We start from the raw sequence: 15873 nt of genomic DNA, 5'->3' as shown, positions 1-15873 counted from the left end.
TTAATGTCTCATTATGTATGATGCAATTTTCATAAGAACATTTTCCAGAAATACACAACTCTTTTTGTACTTCATCTGGAATTATTCTGGGTTCACCTATTAATGTCATCAAACATGGTGTGAAAAGAGCTAAGCTGTTTATTCTTGAAATTCCAGGTGATCTAATCAAGGTGATCAGATGAAGTTTCTGATGTAAATTTGAACTAACTTTTTCAGGCTGCCCTGGGACGTTTGTGTAACTTTTGTTAGAATTATTCTTTCCACATAATATAATTTAGAATCATAGAATCACCAAAGATGGAAGAGACCTCCAAGGTCATTGAGTCCAACCGTCCACCTACCACCACCATTTTCTCACTAAACTATATCCCTTAATAGTACAACTAAACGTTTCTTGAACACCTTCAAGGATGGTGACTCAACTACCACCCTGGGCATCCCCTTCCACCACTTGACCACTCTTTTTGAGGATAATTTTTTTGTGATACCCAACCTAAACCTCCTTTGGTGCAACTTGAGGCCATTCCCTCTGGTCTTTTGGCACTTGCTTTGCCTTCAAGAGACTGGAGATAGAGGAACTGTGTCTGATAATAGGAATGATGGAAAGCAAAGTATGTTTAAGAGTTCTTCCTCACCATCTGTTTATATAGATCCCTCACTGCTATTGCAACAGTAATCACATGGAAAAAAATTCAGAGGGAATTTCTAACACTCATGTTAGATAAGACTTAACAGTTGCTTTTTCACTTTTTCTTTAGCGTGCTGTCTTTCCTAAAGTACGTCAATGAACAAAATTGCTTTACTCTAAATAAGTACCATCAGCTGCTGTGTTCCTAATTATGATCTTAGAATTTCATAAGAATGCCATCAAATGTCCTTATAACTTAACATACACACTCAGCATTTTACTTACTCCTGTTTACTCATATTTATTTGCTGACGCTTATTTATTTCTATTTTAATTTCAATGTATATAGATGAAGGCTTCCTGTTTATTTCACCATAACTTTGCTTTTCTCGACAAAACTGTAAATCTAAGCAGTGTTTCAAGCACTGTCCTTGATCTTCAGAACTTCCCTGCAGTGAGCAAGTGGGAAGGCAGGAGTCCTGAGACTGCCCCTGGACTTTTTTATTGGAATGAGTTTCCTTTTTTATTTGTGACTTCTTTTCCTTAGTCTTGTTTAAGTACAAACAAGAGCTCCACCCTTAATCACTGTCTTTTCTAAATCAGGGCAATTCTGTCCTGATAGCTATTCAGAGCTTCTTTTAAAGATTCAGTCCTACCAATTTGATCAGTAAAAACTTAACTAAGCCTAAATTATACCTACTGCTGACTGAGAGCTAGCAGAATCACCACTCACTAGCGCAGGACAGTGATGTGCTAATCTCACACACCATGTTGACTCTGACCCATATGGCTTGAATGGAAGTTCAGAAACAGAATAACCAGCTGCTTCCGTGTCAGTTTTGCTTTTTGTTTCAGCCTAAATTTTGACCCAGTGTAGTGGCAACTTTAACGTATCATTTATTCCAAACTCTTTTGGCAACACTAATTTAGGTAGAAAGCTCCTTAGCAGAATATTATCGCTTTATAGAATCACTGAATCATAGAATTGTTTGAGTTGGAAGGGATCTTTAAAGGTCATCTAGTTCAACTCCCCTGCAATGAGCAGGGACATCTACAGCTAGATCGGGCTGCTCAGAACCCCATCCATCTGGACTTCATAATTTGCAAGGACAGGACATCCACTATCTGTCTGGGTAACCCATTCCAGTGCTTCACTACCCTTACCATATAATACTGTTTCCTTATATACAGTCTTAATTTCCCATTTTAGTTTTAAACCATTTCCCTTTGTCCTATCACAAAGAGTATCTGCTAAAGAGTCTTTTACCATCTTATTTACAACCCACATTTAGATATTTGAAAGGCTGCTATCAGGCCACCTCGGAACCTTCTCCTCTCCAGGCTGAACAGCCCCAGCTCTCTCAGCCTGTCCTCATAGGAGAGGTGTTTCATCCCTTGGATCATTTTTGTGTCCCTTTTCTGGATGTGCTCTAACAAGTCCATGTCTCTCTGGTACTGAGGACTCCACATCTGGACACAGTGCTCAGGAGAGTTCTCACCAGAGCAGATTAGAGGGGCAAGATCACCTCCCTCGACCTGCTGGCCATGATGCAGGCCCTGATATGGTTGGCTTTCTGGACTACAGGGGCACATTGCTGGCTCATGACCAGCTTAGCATCCACCAATACCCCCAGGTCCTTTTTGACAGGGCTACACTCAATCCTTTTTTTCCCCAGCTTGTATTGATAGCTGGTGTTGCCATGACCCCAGTGCAAGACCTTGCACTTCGATTTGTTAAATCTCATGAAGTTCCCCTCAGCCGACTACTTGATCCTGTCTAGGTCTCTCTGGGTGGCATCCCATCCCTTGGATGTGTCAACTGCACCACATAGCTTGGTGTCACCCACAAACATGCTAAAGATGCATTCGATCCTGCTGTTGATGTCATTGATGAAGATATTAAAGAACACTGGTTCCAGTACTGACACCTGAGGGACGCTACTCTTCACTGATCACCATCTGGACATTGAGCCATTGAACACCACTCTCTGGGTAGAATCTTACAACCAGTTCCTTGTCCAATGAACAGTCCACCCTTTAAATCCATATCTTTCCAATTTCAAGAGAAGGATATTGTAGGGGACTCACTGAAGTTGTTCTCTTTTTTGGCCCTGTCACACATGGCTCATCTCTTACTTCAGGTTTATAGCTAAGTCCTTGGAGACCTACGAGACAAATGGTGCTCAGGGAAAGTCAAACGTAACTGGCAAGACTAAATCTGCTGTGAGTGGAATGTTTATAAAATATCAGTGCAAGAGTATAAGCTTGTAAATAATCCTAATGCCTTCCCCGCTGGGGAAAACGTTGCACACCACCACACACACATTGGTCTTTTTTAGTGTTTTCTTGCAGTATAAGAATATTTTTTATTGGACTAAGTGAGTTTTATAGTGTTGATTGTTAGTAAAAAAATCTGGCTAGCTTTTGTCTTTTTGTCTAGAATTGTCTTCCTGATTTAAGTAAATCATATTTGCTTTTTATACTGGCTTTATGAGACTTCTGTGAGTTTTGGTGTTGCTGATATTGTGGCATTTTGAAATCAGATTGTAGATATCATGTGAAAAGTAATTTTTCTATCGACACAACCTCAGAGAAGTTTATTTTGTTCTGCAAAAAATTAGGCACAGCTTGCAAAACAAGGCAAAATTCCAGTGAATGAAATTGAGATCAATTCCAGCCTTTATGTGGAGCAAAGAAACAGTGAACAAAGCCAAATCTTAATGTAATTTTATCTAAAGAAAGCATGCTTTGATAGAGTAACATTACAATTATGGGATAATTGCCACTGTGATTGGACAATAGCATAATGTAATGATCTTGCTGTATTTTTGTTCCTCGGTTGTTCCTTATTAAGCTTCTGAGAGTGTTCGTGATCTTTTCTCATGGCTTACAGTTTGCCTTATCCTTTCTTTGCAATTCAAAAGTATTTGACTGTGCAAAGTGTTTACATCTAATCCAAGAATTTTTATATGTACATGTGTATATACTTATCTAAAGATAAAATTTACTCTAAGAATTGAACCTAAAGTTATTTAATCATCAGATTCAGATCAGGTGACAAATAGCATCAAAATCAAATGAAGGCAGCTGTTAGAAAGATAGTTCTGACAGTTGTCTTTCTTAATAAGTTTTTATTTTAATATATTAAGGTGAAGCATCTATTGTTTCCATTTTTAAAGATGGAACATAAGTGCATTGGAAGAATTTAAGTGAAAATTAGGTGAAGTTTAAGTCAGTCTGTGAATTTTAGACTCTCTAGAGCCCCAAGCAATAGTTTTGTAACTCCACATCTTGAGATGTCTCAGTAACTTGGCATAAATCTTCTACACGGCTCCACTGGGATACAGAGAAGATGCTTTTCTGTAACAAGGTTCCATGACAAGTTTAACAAGATTGGGTTTGTTTGGATCTAACATCCACAGATGCATGCAAGACAACTAAACTAGTATCTGTGTACTTGGTAAAGGAAAGCTGTCATATGGTAGCTGCATGTCCCTTCTCCTCCCTCTGAAAAGGAGATCTTCAAACACAAAGTTCTGAGGGAGAACTGTATTTTATTAATTTTATGTCTAGGAAACAGATTCTTCCAATCTCTGAAAGATGCCAATGTCTTAACTACTAATTTGTATAAAAGGCTGGGTTAGGGTTGTTCCCTACTCTTGCTGTTGATACCATGATCAATTTGAAGCAAATTATCTATCTTCATATAAACAAATGTAGGAACGATATTCTGTCTAAGGCATTTGCTTTTTTCTTCATCCAAATTCCCTGGATTAAGCTGAACAAAATCTGAGAGGCAGTAACCACAATCAGTGAATCATAACTGCTGCTCTTTTTCACTGTGTTTGTTGAAGTTGGGAAGGCATTTTTTCTAGGATACCACTTCCATCTGTATATCCCAAAGAGAAAGTCACATCTCTCCTGTTTTACAGCTTAAGTCCTACTTCTGATCCCATTACTCATTCGATATTTCAGAGATATACACATACTTCTTCAATAACCCTAGAAGAAGCTTGTTTCTCACCTTCTCTTCAGTGAAGCAATCTATCCCAAATCATGTTGTTGGTTTTTCCTATTCCTCCCTTTAAAGCTTCAGTGAGACAACTACAGGATCCTTCTTCCCCTTTCTCTGGTCCCAGTGACTAAGACTTGCTCCTGAGATGGGGACATTATGGCTTCATATTCCTCCAGAAGGCTCTGAGATACTGTCTCCTTTTCCATGTATATGAAGATATTATTAGCAAAATATACCCTCATCTTCCAGCAACATTTTATGAAAAAATTACAAGTAAGATGTCTGATTTAGGTAGCTATGTGCAGGCAGTAGTTTTTGCTGCAGTAGTCAGTCTCCTCATGATGTCTGTCTCCTAGAGATGCTTACACAGAGGCAAGGAAAAACACTGTATGCAACCTTATTTTCTCTCCTCAGCATTTCCATGTGTATGTCCCTGTAGCTGTGAACTCAGGACAGAAGCAGATGTGGCTGTGTCCCTTCTTGTTCCTCTGATGGGACAGAAGTGTCCCATTCAACATCCCCGTAGCTGGCGCATTTGACTTTGGACATTGCATTGCTGAGCAACGCAAATGCTGTTACTCACTGGAGCTGAGCTTAGATTCCTAGCTCATGGTTGTGTTTTCAACTAGTTGACAGGGCTCCTTAAGGAAAGAGATATTTAGCACTGCAAATCATTAAGACTTCTGTGGCTTGAACTCTAAGTTATTTTCCATTCATCACTCAGGGACAGCTTTGGCAGAAGTAGGTTGCTGGCTTGTCATGTAACTGGTGGAATTAAAAATTCTGAAACTGATGAAACACCCTTTCAAGCGTAGGGATTAATAACATGATTGCCATTAGCAGGAACTGCTGTTTTTATATCGCAGTAAATAGAACAGCTACATAAATACTCAGTCATTGTATCAGTGTATTGCAGATCTCTGGGCACCTCTCCTCATTCCCTTTCCTGTTTTTGACACCTTCCACTTTCTTGTGCTTTCCAGTGTGGATTCCCTGTGCTCAGTTCTGCCATGGTGCAGGGACTACGTCCTGCAGGGACTAAAGACATGTTGAAAAAAACCTGAATTTCCTCATTTTACTTAAGAAAAAAAAGAGACTGAGCAAAAACACAAGATGTTTCTGAAGTTTCTGAATGTACTGTGTACAAGGCAAACTTCATATGCAAAGAGATTTTGATATTTTATGTTTCCTTTTGGTGACACTGATTGTTTTCTCTTGCTGTTTCAGGCTTTATTTAAAAGGTCACAGTGGAACAGCTGGAAAACAGAGTAGCCTGATCCTGCATGGTGCTGAGTTCAGTACAAAAGATGCTGACAATGACAACTGCATGTGTAAATGTGCTCTCATGTTAACAGGAGGTGAGTACAACCCTAAAAATATGTAATACATTGTTGGGAGTCCACTGTATTTTCCTTAAGCAAACATGGATGAAGTTGCATGCATGGATGTGTAAGTATTATGTGAAAATTCCTTTTATTATTATTACTCCTACTCTTTTCTTTTTGTATGTTGTGGTAGTGCCAGTACCCCTTGTGGCAACAAATTCAGTAGGGAAAGCACAAGTCAGCATTCTTGTTGAGGTAAGAAAGGCAAAGTAAGAGGGAAGAAATGAAGAAATGAAGAAGGGGGAAAGGTCTTTATAAGACGCTGGAAAGGAATACCTCAGAAACAGAGGTGAGAAAGGGCAGGGAAATAGAAACATAGTTCACTCTGAAAATAATGTCTACTATTTATTTCCATGGAAATTACAGCAGACATAAAAAGCACAATAACACAATTTGACAGAGCAAATTCTCAGCTACCAAACACTACTTTTCAACAGTGTCACCACCATTAGCTATGCATTTTCACCAGCAGTGAACAGGAAGAACCTGCATGCTGGGCCCATAACAATCTGCACCAGCAGAGGTTTCACAGCATTGTTTCACAGCTGCTTTGATGACATCATTGCTAGGAAAATGTTGCCACACAGTTATTTCATTGGGCCAAATAGATGGAAAATATTTCCAATCTATATGGTGAATATGGCAGAACAGTCCAGCCAAGATTGGCAGTGTGCTCCACAGTCTTCAAACTGATATGAGGCCTGGAGTTAACTGTGTTGAAAGAGAAAGATTTTCTTCTCTAGACTGACTTTGGAAGTTTGGAAGTTCAGTCAGTGTTGTGATGTAGCATTCAGAGTTGATGGTTTTTCTGAGATCCAGAAAATCCAAAAGAATCACACCCTTCCTATCCCAAAAGACAGTGCCTATCACTCTACCCTCGGAGGGCTGTCTCTTGTACTTTTTTTCAATGGGGAGTTCACATGTCACCACTCCATGGGCTGCTGTTTTGACTATGGCTTGCAGTGATGACACCTGTAATGATGCAATCCAGGGAGCTGTTTCTTTCAGCCTCATATTGGTTCAATATATCAGGGCAAATTTACATATGATGTTATTTCTGCTCCTCTGTGAGAATTCCTGGGACCTACCTGGGGCAAACTGCAATATTCCAGCATTACCATTATTGTTTCCAAGCACTGAAGGCAACAGTGAGCTCTGTACAAAGTTCTCTGATTGTAATTCACCAATTCGTGTGGATGAGCTGATTGCATGGTGTGACAACTGGGCATGACCATCTGGAATGTGGCTTGCCTTTTATGTTGCTCTCACCACTGCTGAAATGCACTACCTAAGATGAATGTTGAGTGTCAATGGGTGTAACTTTGTCCACACGAAAAAATTCAACAGCACATGTTTGCTTCATATGTATTTCCATGTCAGACAACATTTTGTCAGACTGCACCTCTGCTGCCATCTGTCACATGGCAACAAAATGTAACAGAATATTGGTGGGAAGGTCCCACCTCTGACACACCACCAACGTCCACCTCTGACGTCATGGACAGGCACAATAAGGTAGAAGGCATTACTTTCAGAGCAGCCTTCATAATAGAAGGTAAAGTTTAAGTATCAGAACCTGGATGTGAAATATATTATGAACTTCACTTAGGGGTGAGATACTACTATTGAAATAACTACTGTGATTCATCTCTCTGTCTTATGTACACATACTTGTGAAAGACAAGACCTGTAGACTCAAATCATGGCACTTAAGTGTTCTGTAATGTCTAAAACAACATCCTTAGTAAGCAGAGTCAAGATGCATAAGACTAAAGGGAGGAACTGGGGTGATGGGAGATCACAGAGAAGTAACATTTGGGCAGCTGAAAGAATGAAATCAATCTGACTACCAGTAAGTGTAGCAAATGTGACTGACATTTGTTGCCTCCAATGTGGAGGAGGAATATTCAAGGTTAGCTCCCCATATAGATGCCTAAAAGAGATGCAAAAGAGTCAGAAATGTCTCTTAAAATTGGTGCTTATTCTGAGTCACTGAATGGGCAAGGTCATTTTTACCTCTTGGACATCGCACTGAAGGAGAAATCTTGCGCTGAGATTCTTTGATTCATAGACTGCATGACCAAGAAAGGCTCTTATCTTCACATCCGATCTTCTGAGATTTCTCAGTGATTTCTAACTTTCTTGGAAAAAACTCTGGAGCATAAAAATTATACAGTATTTTGGATCAGACTTTAAACCTGTTATTATTTGTGGTTACTGGCACTCTGACTATATCCAACTCAAGCCACATTCAGGCATATATGAGACTATCACCTTTTAACAGAAGATGGGTTTTTGTCACTGGAAATTCTTAGCAAATGCACAGCCTACCTCCTCATTCTGTTTCCTAATTGGATATTACCCAGGTGGCAGTGTCTTTAAGGAGTTGATTTTTTTTATTAAATGTCAGTTCAGGAAACTTCTTCCAGCAGACAAGTGATCAGAGAGTGCTTTCTCATTTGTGTAACAGAAGTTACTTCTGGGGCAAATAACGGGTAAGAAGTCAATAGTTGATTTTAATTAAAACTATTATCTTTCCCTTTAGAGACCATGCTAATGGGTAAATACTTCCAGGGCAGGTCAGAGCCCAGTGAGAATCTCCTAAATGGGAGTTATGTCTGTGCTGAAGTGCATATTCATTCATGTATCTTAGCTGCCTGGAAAACCACTTCTGCTCCTAGACAGCTAAATCTGGGAGCAGTGAGTTTTGTTTATTTTCCTAACCTGACTTCAGTGGCAGGTCAATGCCCTACTAAGGTCAGCCTGCTATTGAACAACCATTCCACAAAGATTCACATATATTCTGCTGCAGCAGTCCCGTAAATCAGCAGAAAAAGCACAGACTGGAATATGTTGGTAGCATTTGAAGGGAATACATAGGAATGGGGTGAATTACCAGAGGGTGAGGAAATCACAAATTGAACAAATCACTGCAGAGTAAAAGGAGATGCAGCTAGGCCTGGAAAAAAAGTGACTGAAGCAGCTGTGCAGCGTTTAGTAAGGTGTAGTACTTCAAGAAGAGAAAAACCTCAGTCATGCAAATTGCTTTAGAAACATGAATCAACCTCCCTGCTATATCTTCCTCAAATATTGCTGTGATTTACTCCTTGAGAAAGACTTGCTCATTCCTGTACAACTATCTGAAATTGAATTAAATACCAAAACATTATTTTAGTGAGTAGATTTCAGTTTTATGCCACTGAAAATGACTGATTAAAGTAGCAATCCAAAAGAGGCTTTGGAAGAGCTCTTTTTTTTTTTGAAAGTTATCAGACTCTCTGTTAGTTTTGGCAACATCACAGACAGCACATTAATGATGAATGATATGAAATCTAAAGTCAGGTTCCTTGCTATCTTGACAGTTTGGGTGATCTTGTTATCTCTATGAGGTGAACTGAATATATTTATGTCAGGAATAAAACCTGAGATAAGCTGAAGCTCAGAACTGTGATATGGTTACAGTCAAGGCTGAAAATAAAAATGTAAGGAGAATACACATTTCTCTCTGTGATCTTACTTGTTGTCAGTTTTATTTGGTCTATATAAAAAATATTTTCTCTCCTCCTTTCTACCCTTTTTCTCTCCCAGAATAAAAAAGAATAAAAAGTGAGAGGATTATATTATAGCATCAACAAAATTTTGTGTTTGTGCTCCTTGTCCTTTTGAGAGCCATGTTTTGCTAGTTGACTCTATCCTAATACTGATTTTAAGGAATAGTTTTAGTGTGTCACATATGAGCTGGATTCTCAACTCCTGTGAACATTTTTCCAAAAGTTAAATGTTTTAGCTGTTTTTTTTTTTGTTTGGTTTGGTTTGGTTTTTGTTTTTTTTGGGGGGAGGGGTGGATTTTTTTTTTTTTTATGGAAAACGTGGAAAATTTCAACTAAGCACCCTCAAATTACTCTAAGTGGAGAAAAAGTATATTTATTGATATCATTTCATCATTTAAATTTGACATTTGTCAAAGTAGCATCATCTTTTTCTTTTTTTTGAAAATAACCATCAGGGATTGGTGCAAAATCTCTGAAAAGTAAACTGAACAAAAGATTGTGTTCCCATACCATTTCAAACGTTATTCTAGAAGAGTACCCCAGCGATCTACATGCACAGCTTTTTGTAAGATACAGCACTTCAAACGTAACAAGCTCTCATCAGAAAGAAGCACTAGATAGGTATTCAGGGCACTTCAGATTGATTTGCAGTGTAAGAGCACTTAATATCTGTGGATCAGATCTGTTGGCATCAGGCCAAATTAGAGCATCCTGCCAGGTACCACCTGTCAGCAGAGCCCCAGAAATTGTTTGTACAATCACCTACAGGTGCTGCAAAATGGCTTAGAGTAACTTGAACTGTAGTGAAAGTCTAAATATACTTTGTTTGTCTTGTCTTTGCTACAAGCTGAGGTATTTAAACAGACATTTAACTTCAGGTGACTGGTGAGAACATAATTAATCCTGCATTAAGCTTGCCAAAGTGATATGGGGACATTCTAGATGTCTAGCTAAGACTGAAAGAGCGTACAATTGTTTAAAATCATTATTTTTTTAATTGACAGGAAGTAGAGGTCCATTTGTCCGTAGCCTTCTGTCTCCAACAACAGTAAACAGTAGATACCTCAACATGGGTGTAAAAACAAAGCAAACAAATAATACTGCCCCTGTGTATTTCCCTTGTCTCAATCTTCTGCATCTAAAGGATTTCTTCAGTCAGAGACATTTCCCATGAATATATTTAACAGTCCTTGGTGTATTTCTTGACTATTTGGTGAGGCGCTGTTTGATGGGCAATCCCAAACAGTGGTGCATTTATTGTTTAACTTGTTGTTCCTCTAAGTGGCAAATTTTACAAATTTTACAAATGTTATTGCTCTCTGGCAAGAGCAATATAGAGGATTCTTATCATTTTTGGAGGGAAGTTCTTGTTTAAATGTAGAACTCTGTCCGTATGTGATCTGGTCAGAATAAAAAATAGAGCTTCTGTTATATTTCATTTGAAACAAAAGCTTTGAAAGCAGTAACCTCAGTGTACTTGAAATTATCTGGCCTGAATCCCAAGGATATATGTCCATTTATGCAGGAAAGAACTAAATTTTACATTCCACTGATCGTTACTTTCATAAAAATGTTACATATAAAGCACCATCCATGAAGGATCATTTATGTTACCTAACATTTTGTAGACAGAGGGATATAACCACCATGTAGATATGAATTTATTGGAATTGCTTTGATTTATGCTAGAAATGTTAGAATCATACAATCACTTAAACTGAACACTTAAAGATGTGAGGGACATGTAAAGGCCATCTAGTCCAACTCCCCTGCAATGAACAGGGGCTTCCACAGCTAGATCAGGTTGCCCAGGGCCTTATCCAGACTCACTTTGAAAGTCTCCAGGGATGGGGCATCCACCACATCTCTGTGCAGTCTGTTCCATTGCCTCACCACCCTCACTGTAAGAGACTTTTTCCTTATATCCAATCTAAATCTACCCTCTTTTAGCTTGAAGCCATTTCCCCTTGTTCTATCACCACAGATCCTGCTAAAGAGTCTGTCCTCTTCTTTCCTGTAGCTTGCCTTTAGATATTGAAAGGCTGCTGTCAGGTCATCACGGAGCCTTCTTTTCTCCAGGCTGAACAGCCCCATCTTTCAGCTTGTCCTTGTAGGAACAGCCCCAGCTCTTTCAGCAGATCCTTGTAGGATCCTTGGATTATTTTCGTTAGATGTATTTCATTAGGTGTATGACTACTAAGAACATCATCATTATATTACCATGTTTATAAATGGTAAGTATGGACAATAGTAATAAGCATTAGGAGAACAAGCAGAACCAAGTAGTGACTGACATATAATTCAGTCTGTTCATGTATTTTGATGAGAACGTGTTCATCAGTCTGCAAGTCTCATATTATTTTTACTTCACAATTTATTAGTATTATAAAAGGAGTGCATCTTTCAGGTGATATGAAAAGATAATGACTTCTCATTCTATATACTGATGGCTAAATTCTAATTTTATTTTCAGAGTATCGAGTACCAACAACTAAGTCATAGTCTGACCAACCCAACAGTCTAACAAACAATAGAAAATAGGCCAGGAAACAATCTTCCTCCCCAAGACAGATTATTCTGTTCTTCTCTACATATTTATTTTTGTCTTTCTGTTCATCATCAAGATTTCTAATGATAAAGATTCCATCTTGTAATACAATCTCTTACTGATTTTGGCTACACTAAGTGTAAGAAATTTTTTCTTGATGCTTAAACTAAGTCCATGACAATTTAACTTAGTCCCATTTTGTTCTATCCTTTATTACTGGAAAGAATGGATTCTTCCTTGCATTCTTTGAAAAAAAATGCTTTTATTTCAACAGGTTTCCTATAAATTTGAAATTTTTAGGAATCCCCTTCTGTCTTCTGTACTCTAGATTAAGCAAACCTACATCGTTCCTCTTACATTAACTTTTTTGGAGTCCACCGAGTTGCTACAAGCATAGCTTAAGGTGTCATTCACCGCTGGACCCAGTCTTCTAGCTGAGAAGTTATCAATGCAAGAGCAAACTTTAAGAGCCTAAGTATTACCATCTAACTTATTTGAAATATGAAAGGTTGGAAACATTGAAATCATTCATAAAATAAACTGTCTTCCAAACATTAAAGGCTGTTTCACTATTTTGGCATTAGAAATTTTTCTTATTGGTTTTACTGCCAAATTCACTAAAATTTTATGAACAAAACCAGAAGACTAGAAAGAGACATTGGTTTTATAGAATCCATTTGTTCCATAACATCATAAAAATGTGTGATTCAAATTTTGCATATGATTGACCAGTCTGTATTTGAATCTTGCTGAACTTAGAGATGTTCGCAGTAATCAAGAGGGAGAGGCAAGGCTGAAGTGTAAAGAAAGGGTCATCATCAACTGTTCAGAGTTTAGACATCTATTCCTTTAGCTTGCAGAAAGCAACTAATAGTCTCTCATCAAAGCTGAGTCATTACTGGAAGTTCTCAATTCACACTAGATTTACAGATCATTTGTGAATTTATCATCACTAGGTTACTAAAAAAAATTCTACAAATATACAGGTTTAATTACAATTTTTACAAGCAAGCAAAAAAAAAAGTTGCTAACATTGGTGTATATAAAGCCTTTTCTATGTTTTTACTTTCGACAACAAAGTTTCTACTATATGAAAATTGTGTTCTTGACATCAGATAACCATTATAAAAGATTTCCACTATATTTTTCTAGTAATATCATTACTCATTTGAGCAACAATACTTTATTAGGTAGGGCTTTGTTCATAAGAATTTGCAGAAATTATCTCAATGTACATTCATATTCAACTAAACCTATGGTAAATACAGGTTTGTGAAGCTGATGTGATGATAGGTGGTTTAAGATGACTGAACTATTCAAAATTCATTTATTTAAAGAAAAGAGATGATGACATCTAACAACTTCTCAGAGGTAACAGTAATAGTAATTAAAGAGGAGTGCATAGGATTTCACAAAACATAAGTGTGCTTTACTCCAGAAGAGCAACTGTCTACAAGAGTGATTCATGTTTATTTGCATAGCTTACTTTCAAACAATCTAGCAATGTAACATCTAAATTACTTTTTGTTTGGAGAATATACTTTATGACCTAAGGATTGTTATTGCGAACAGAGATGACAGCACTCCTTATAATACAAAAGAAAATTATTACAAGTGGGGGTTAGCCACAGAAGACTGTAAGACTATCCTCATTTCAAATAAATAACTAAGCACTTGATGTTGACAGCAGCTAGAAGAAACTACCTGCATTTCCAAGTAAAAACTTTCTTAACCTTCTTGTGAAAGCCTCCCCTTTATCACTTCATTCGTCACTTTAATATCTGTCTTCTACTATTATTTCTCATAATGTCTACCTTTCATGATCCACATGCATGATTCAAATGTCCCATAGAAATCACTGCCAAAAGTTGTATCTGAGGTTAGAATCTCACTACTATTCCAAATGGTCTTGATGCTTATTTGGGAAATCCATTACCTTGTAGTGAAACATAAACAAGATTCTTCAGTGGAGAAAAATCCTGTGAACATCAGGAAATAAGCCAACATCTAACTACTGGGAGTCTTTCCTTGTTTCAGAATGTCTCACAGCCCTGGAGCTGCTTTGCTTGATGTTTCCTGCACTGCCCAGTGTTGTAGGTATCTCTTTTAGGTACTTCAGTTTTATGTTCCCCCATTTCATCATAGCTACCAAGAAAGGCACTGTTTCTATTCCTCTTTCCCCAGTCCATAAAGTTGAGCTTGTAGGAAAAAAACACTTATATTGCATTTATGCAAAGATGTTAACTTTGCTGTTGAGACATGCACTTTTTGTGATAATCTGAGACCCTATGGGGAGTGAAGTGTTTTTAGAGGACTAAATGGGAAAAAGTAGAGAAATGATCAAATGGAAATAAATAAATAAATAAAGGGGAAAGGTTTTTGTTGTTGTTGTTGTTGTTGTTTTGTTTTAAGAAGGATACAAGAAAGTAAAGCCAGCATCTTAATGTAGTATTAGGAAACATCTTTTTTAAAAAATCAGTCTCACAAACAAGTCCAATACAGTAGGCAAAAAGAAATGCTCACTAAAACATATTTTGAAAGAACTAATTATTTAAAATTCTGTGATGTGAGAATTAAGTGGGTCCTCACAAAATAGTTGTAGAATCTTGTGTATCTTTGAATCATTCCATTGTTTAACACAATGTGTTTAACACAAATTCTGAATAGCACTGCTGAAAACCTTCTCCCCAAAATGTCAGTTCATGTATCTGTTGCTGTTCCTTTAAGGTGAATGAAATGGTATCTAGCACAGCTTGACATATCTTCATCCCAGCACTGTAAACAGATCTCAACTGCATCTGTGTTCCAACTTTGAAAAATGAGGATTAGATTTTCTCTGTTTAACTTTGTCTTAAGTTTCTACAAGATTATACTCTTGTTACAGTAAAACATTCTCTGTACAGCTTTCTCTTTCTTTGCTTATTACCCCCTTAGGTATATCACTGTAATCAAAGGGAGGTCAATTTTATTCAAACAGAGGTCTGCCAGAATTTATCTGGCATAAATTCTTCCCTTAAGATTTCACTATGAAGTGTTACTTCTGAAAAAAACAACAACAACAAAAAAAACCCACTAAGTATCATCCAAAATCTAAGAAATTACTTTACAAGGCTAGAAACATAAAGGACAGTGTAAACACTGGATCTAAATCACTGCCAATGTTTTATCAGTAGTAGTAGGGTATGTCTTAGGATACCCTTGTACAGTGTATTCATTACAGATGGATAAAAGGTTCACTGTCAATATGAGGATACTGGAAGATTCACTAGGGCAGCACCCATTAGCTAAAAGAAGCTTCTCACAGTTTAATTCTGTTTTCAGAATTTAAAGTGGGAGCCACACTGAAAATTAAAATTCTGTATTTCAGTCCACAGTGGCACCTGGGGAGTTCAGTAGCCTCTCATTAGACAATCGTTTGCCTTTACTGGTGCCTGAAATAGGTTTGCAGGGGGTCCTGGACAAATTATAATGCTGGGATGACTTGTTTTTTAAAGCAAGGAGCATCTAGCCATCAAGAGTAACAGCCATCACCTAAACTTTATGACTTCATTTGCCTGAAGAAATAAAGGTAATAAAGGCAAATATTCAGTACAACAGTGTTATATGGAAAGATGCATAAAGCCTGTACTGAAGATTCAAGAAGACTATAGGACTCACTATGAAGAAAAGCTGCAGAAATTTTTCAGACAAATAGAGCTTCTAACCACCAAGGTTAATATGTTCTTGGCACTGGAAGTATTAGCTCT

General features: G+C 37.6%; 1 protein-coding gene across 1 annotated transcript in view; it reads left to right on the top strand.

Moving 5' to 3' along the window:
- The window catches only part of ANGPT1 (angiopoietin 1), a 165337-nt gene that overhangs the window by 145451 nt on the left and 4013 nt on the right, over positions 1-15873 (top strand). Inside the window, exon 8 of the mRNA NM_001199447.4 lies at positions 5871-6001. Coding sequence (NP_001186376.1) covers positions 5871-6001 — 131 coding nt within the window. The remainder of the gene's footprint in view (positions 1-5870; positions 6002-15873) is intronic.

This window comes from Gallus gallus, chromosome 2, assembly GCF_016699485.2.
Source record: "Gallus gallus isolate bGalGal1 chromosome 2, bGalGal1.mat.broiler.GRCg7b, whole genome shotgun sequence".
Classification (NCBI taxonomy): domain Eukaryota; kingdom Metazoa; phylum Chordata; class Aves; order Galliformes; family Phasianidae; genus Gallus; species Gallus gallus.
Note: the sequence above shows the minus strand (reverse complement) of the source record. Positions and strands in the feature narration are given on the sequence as shown.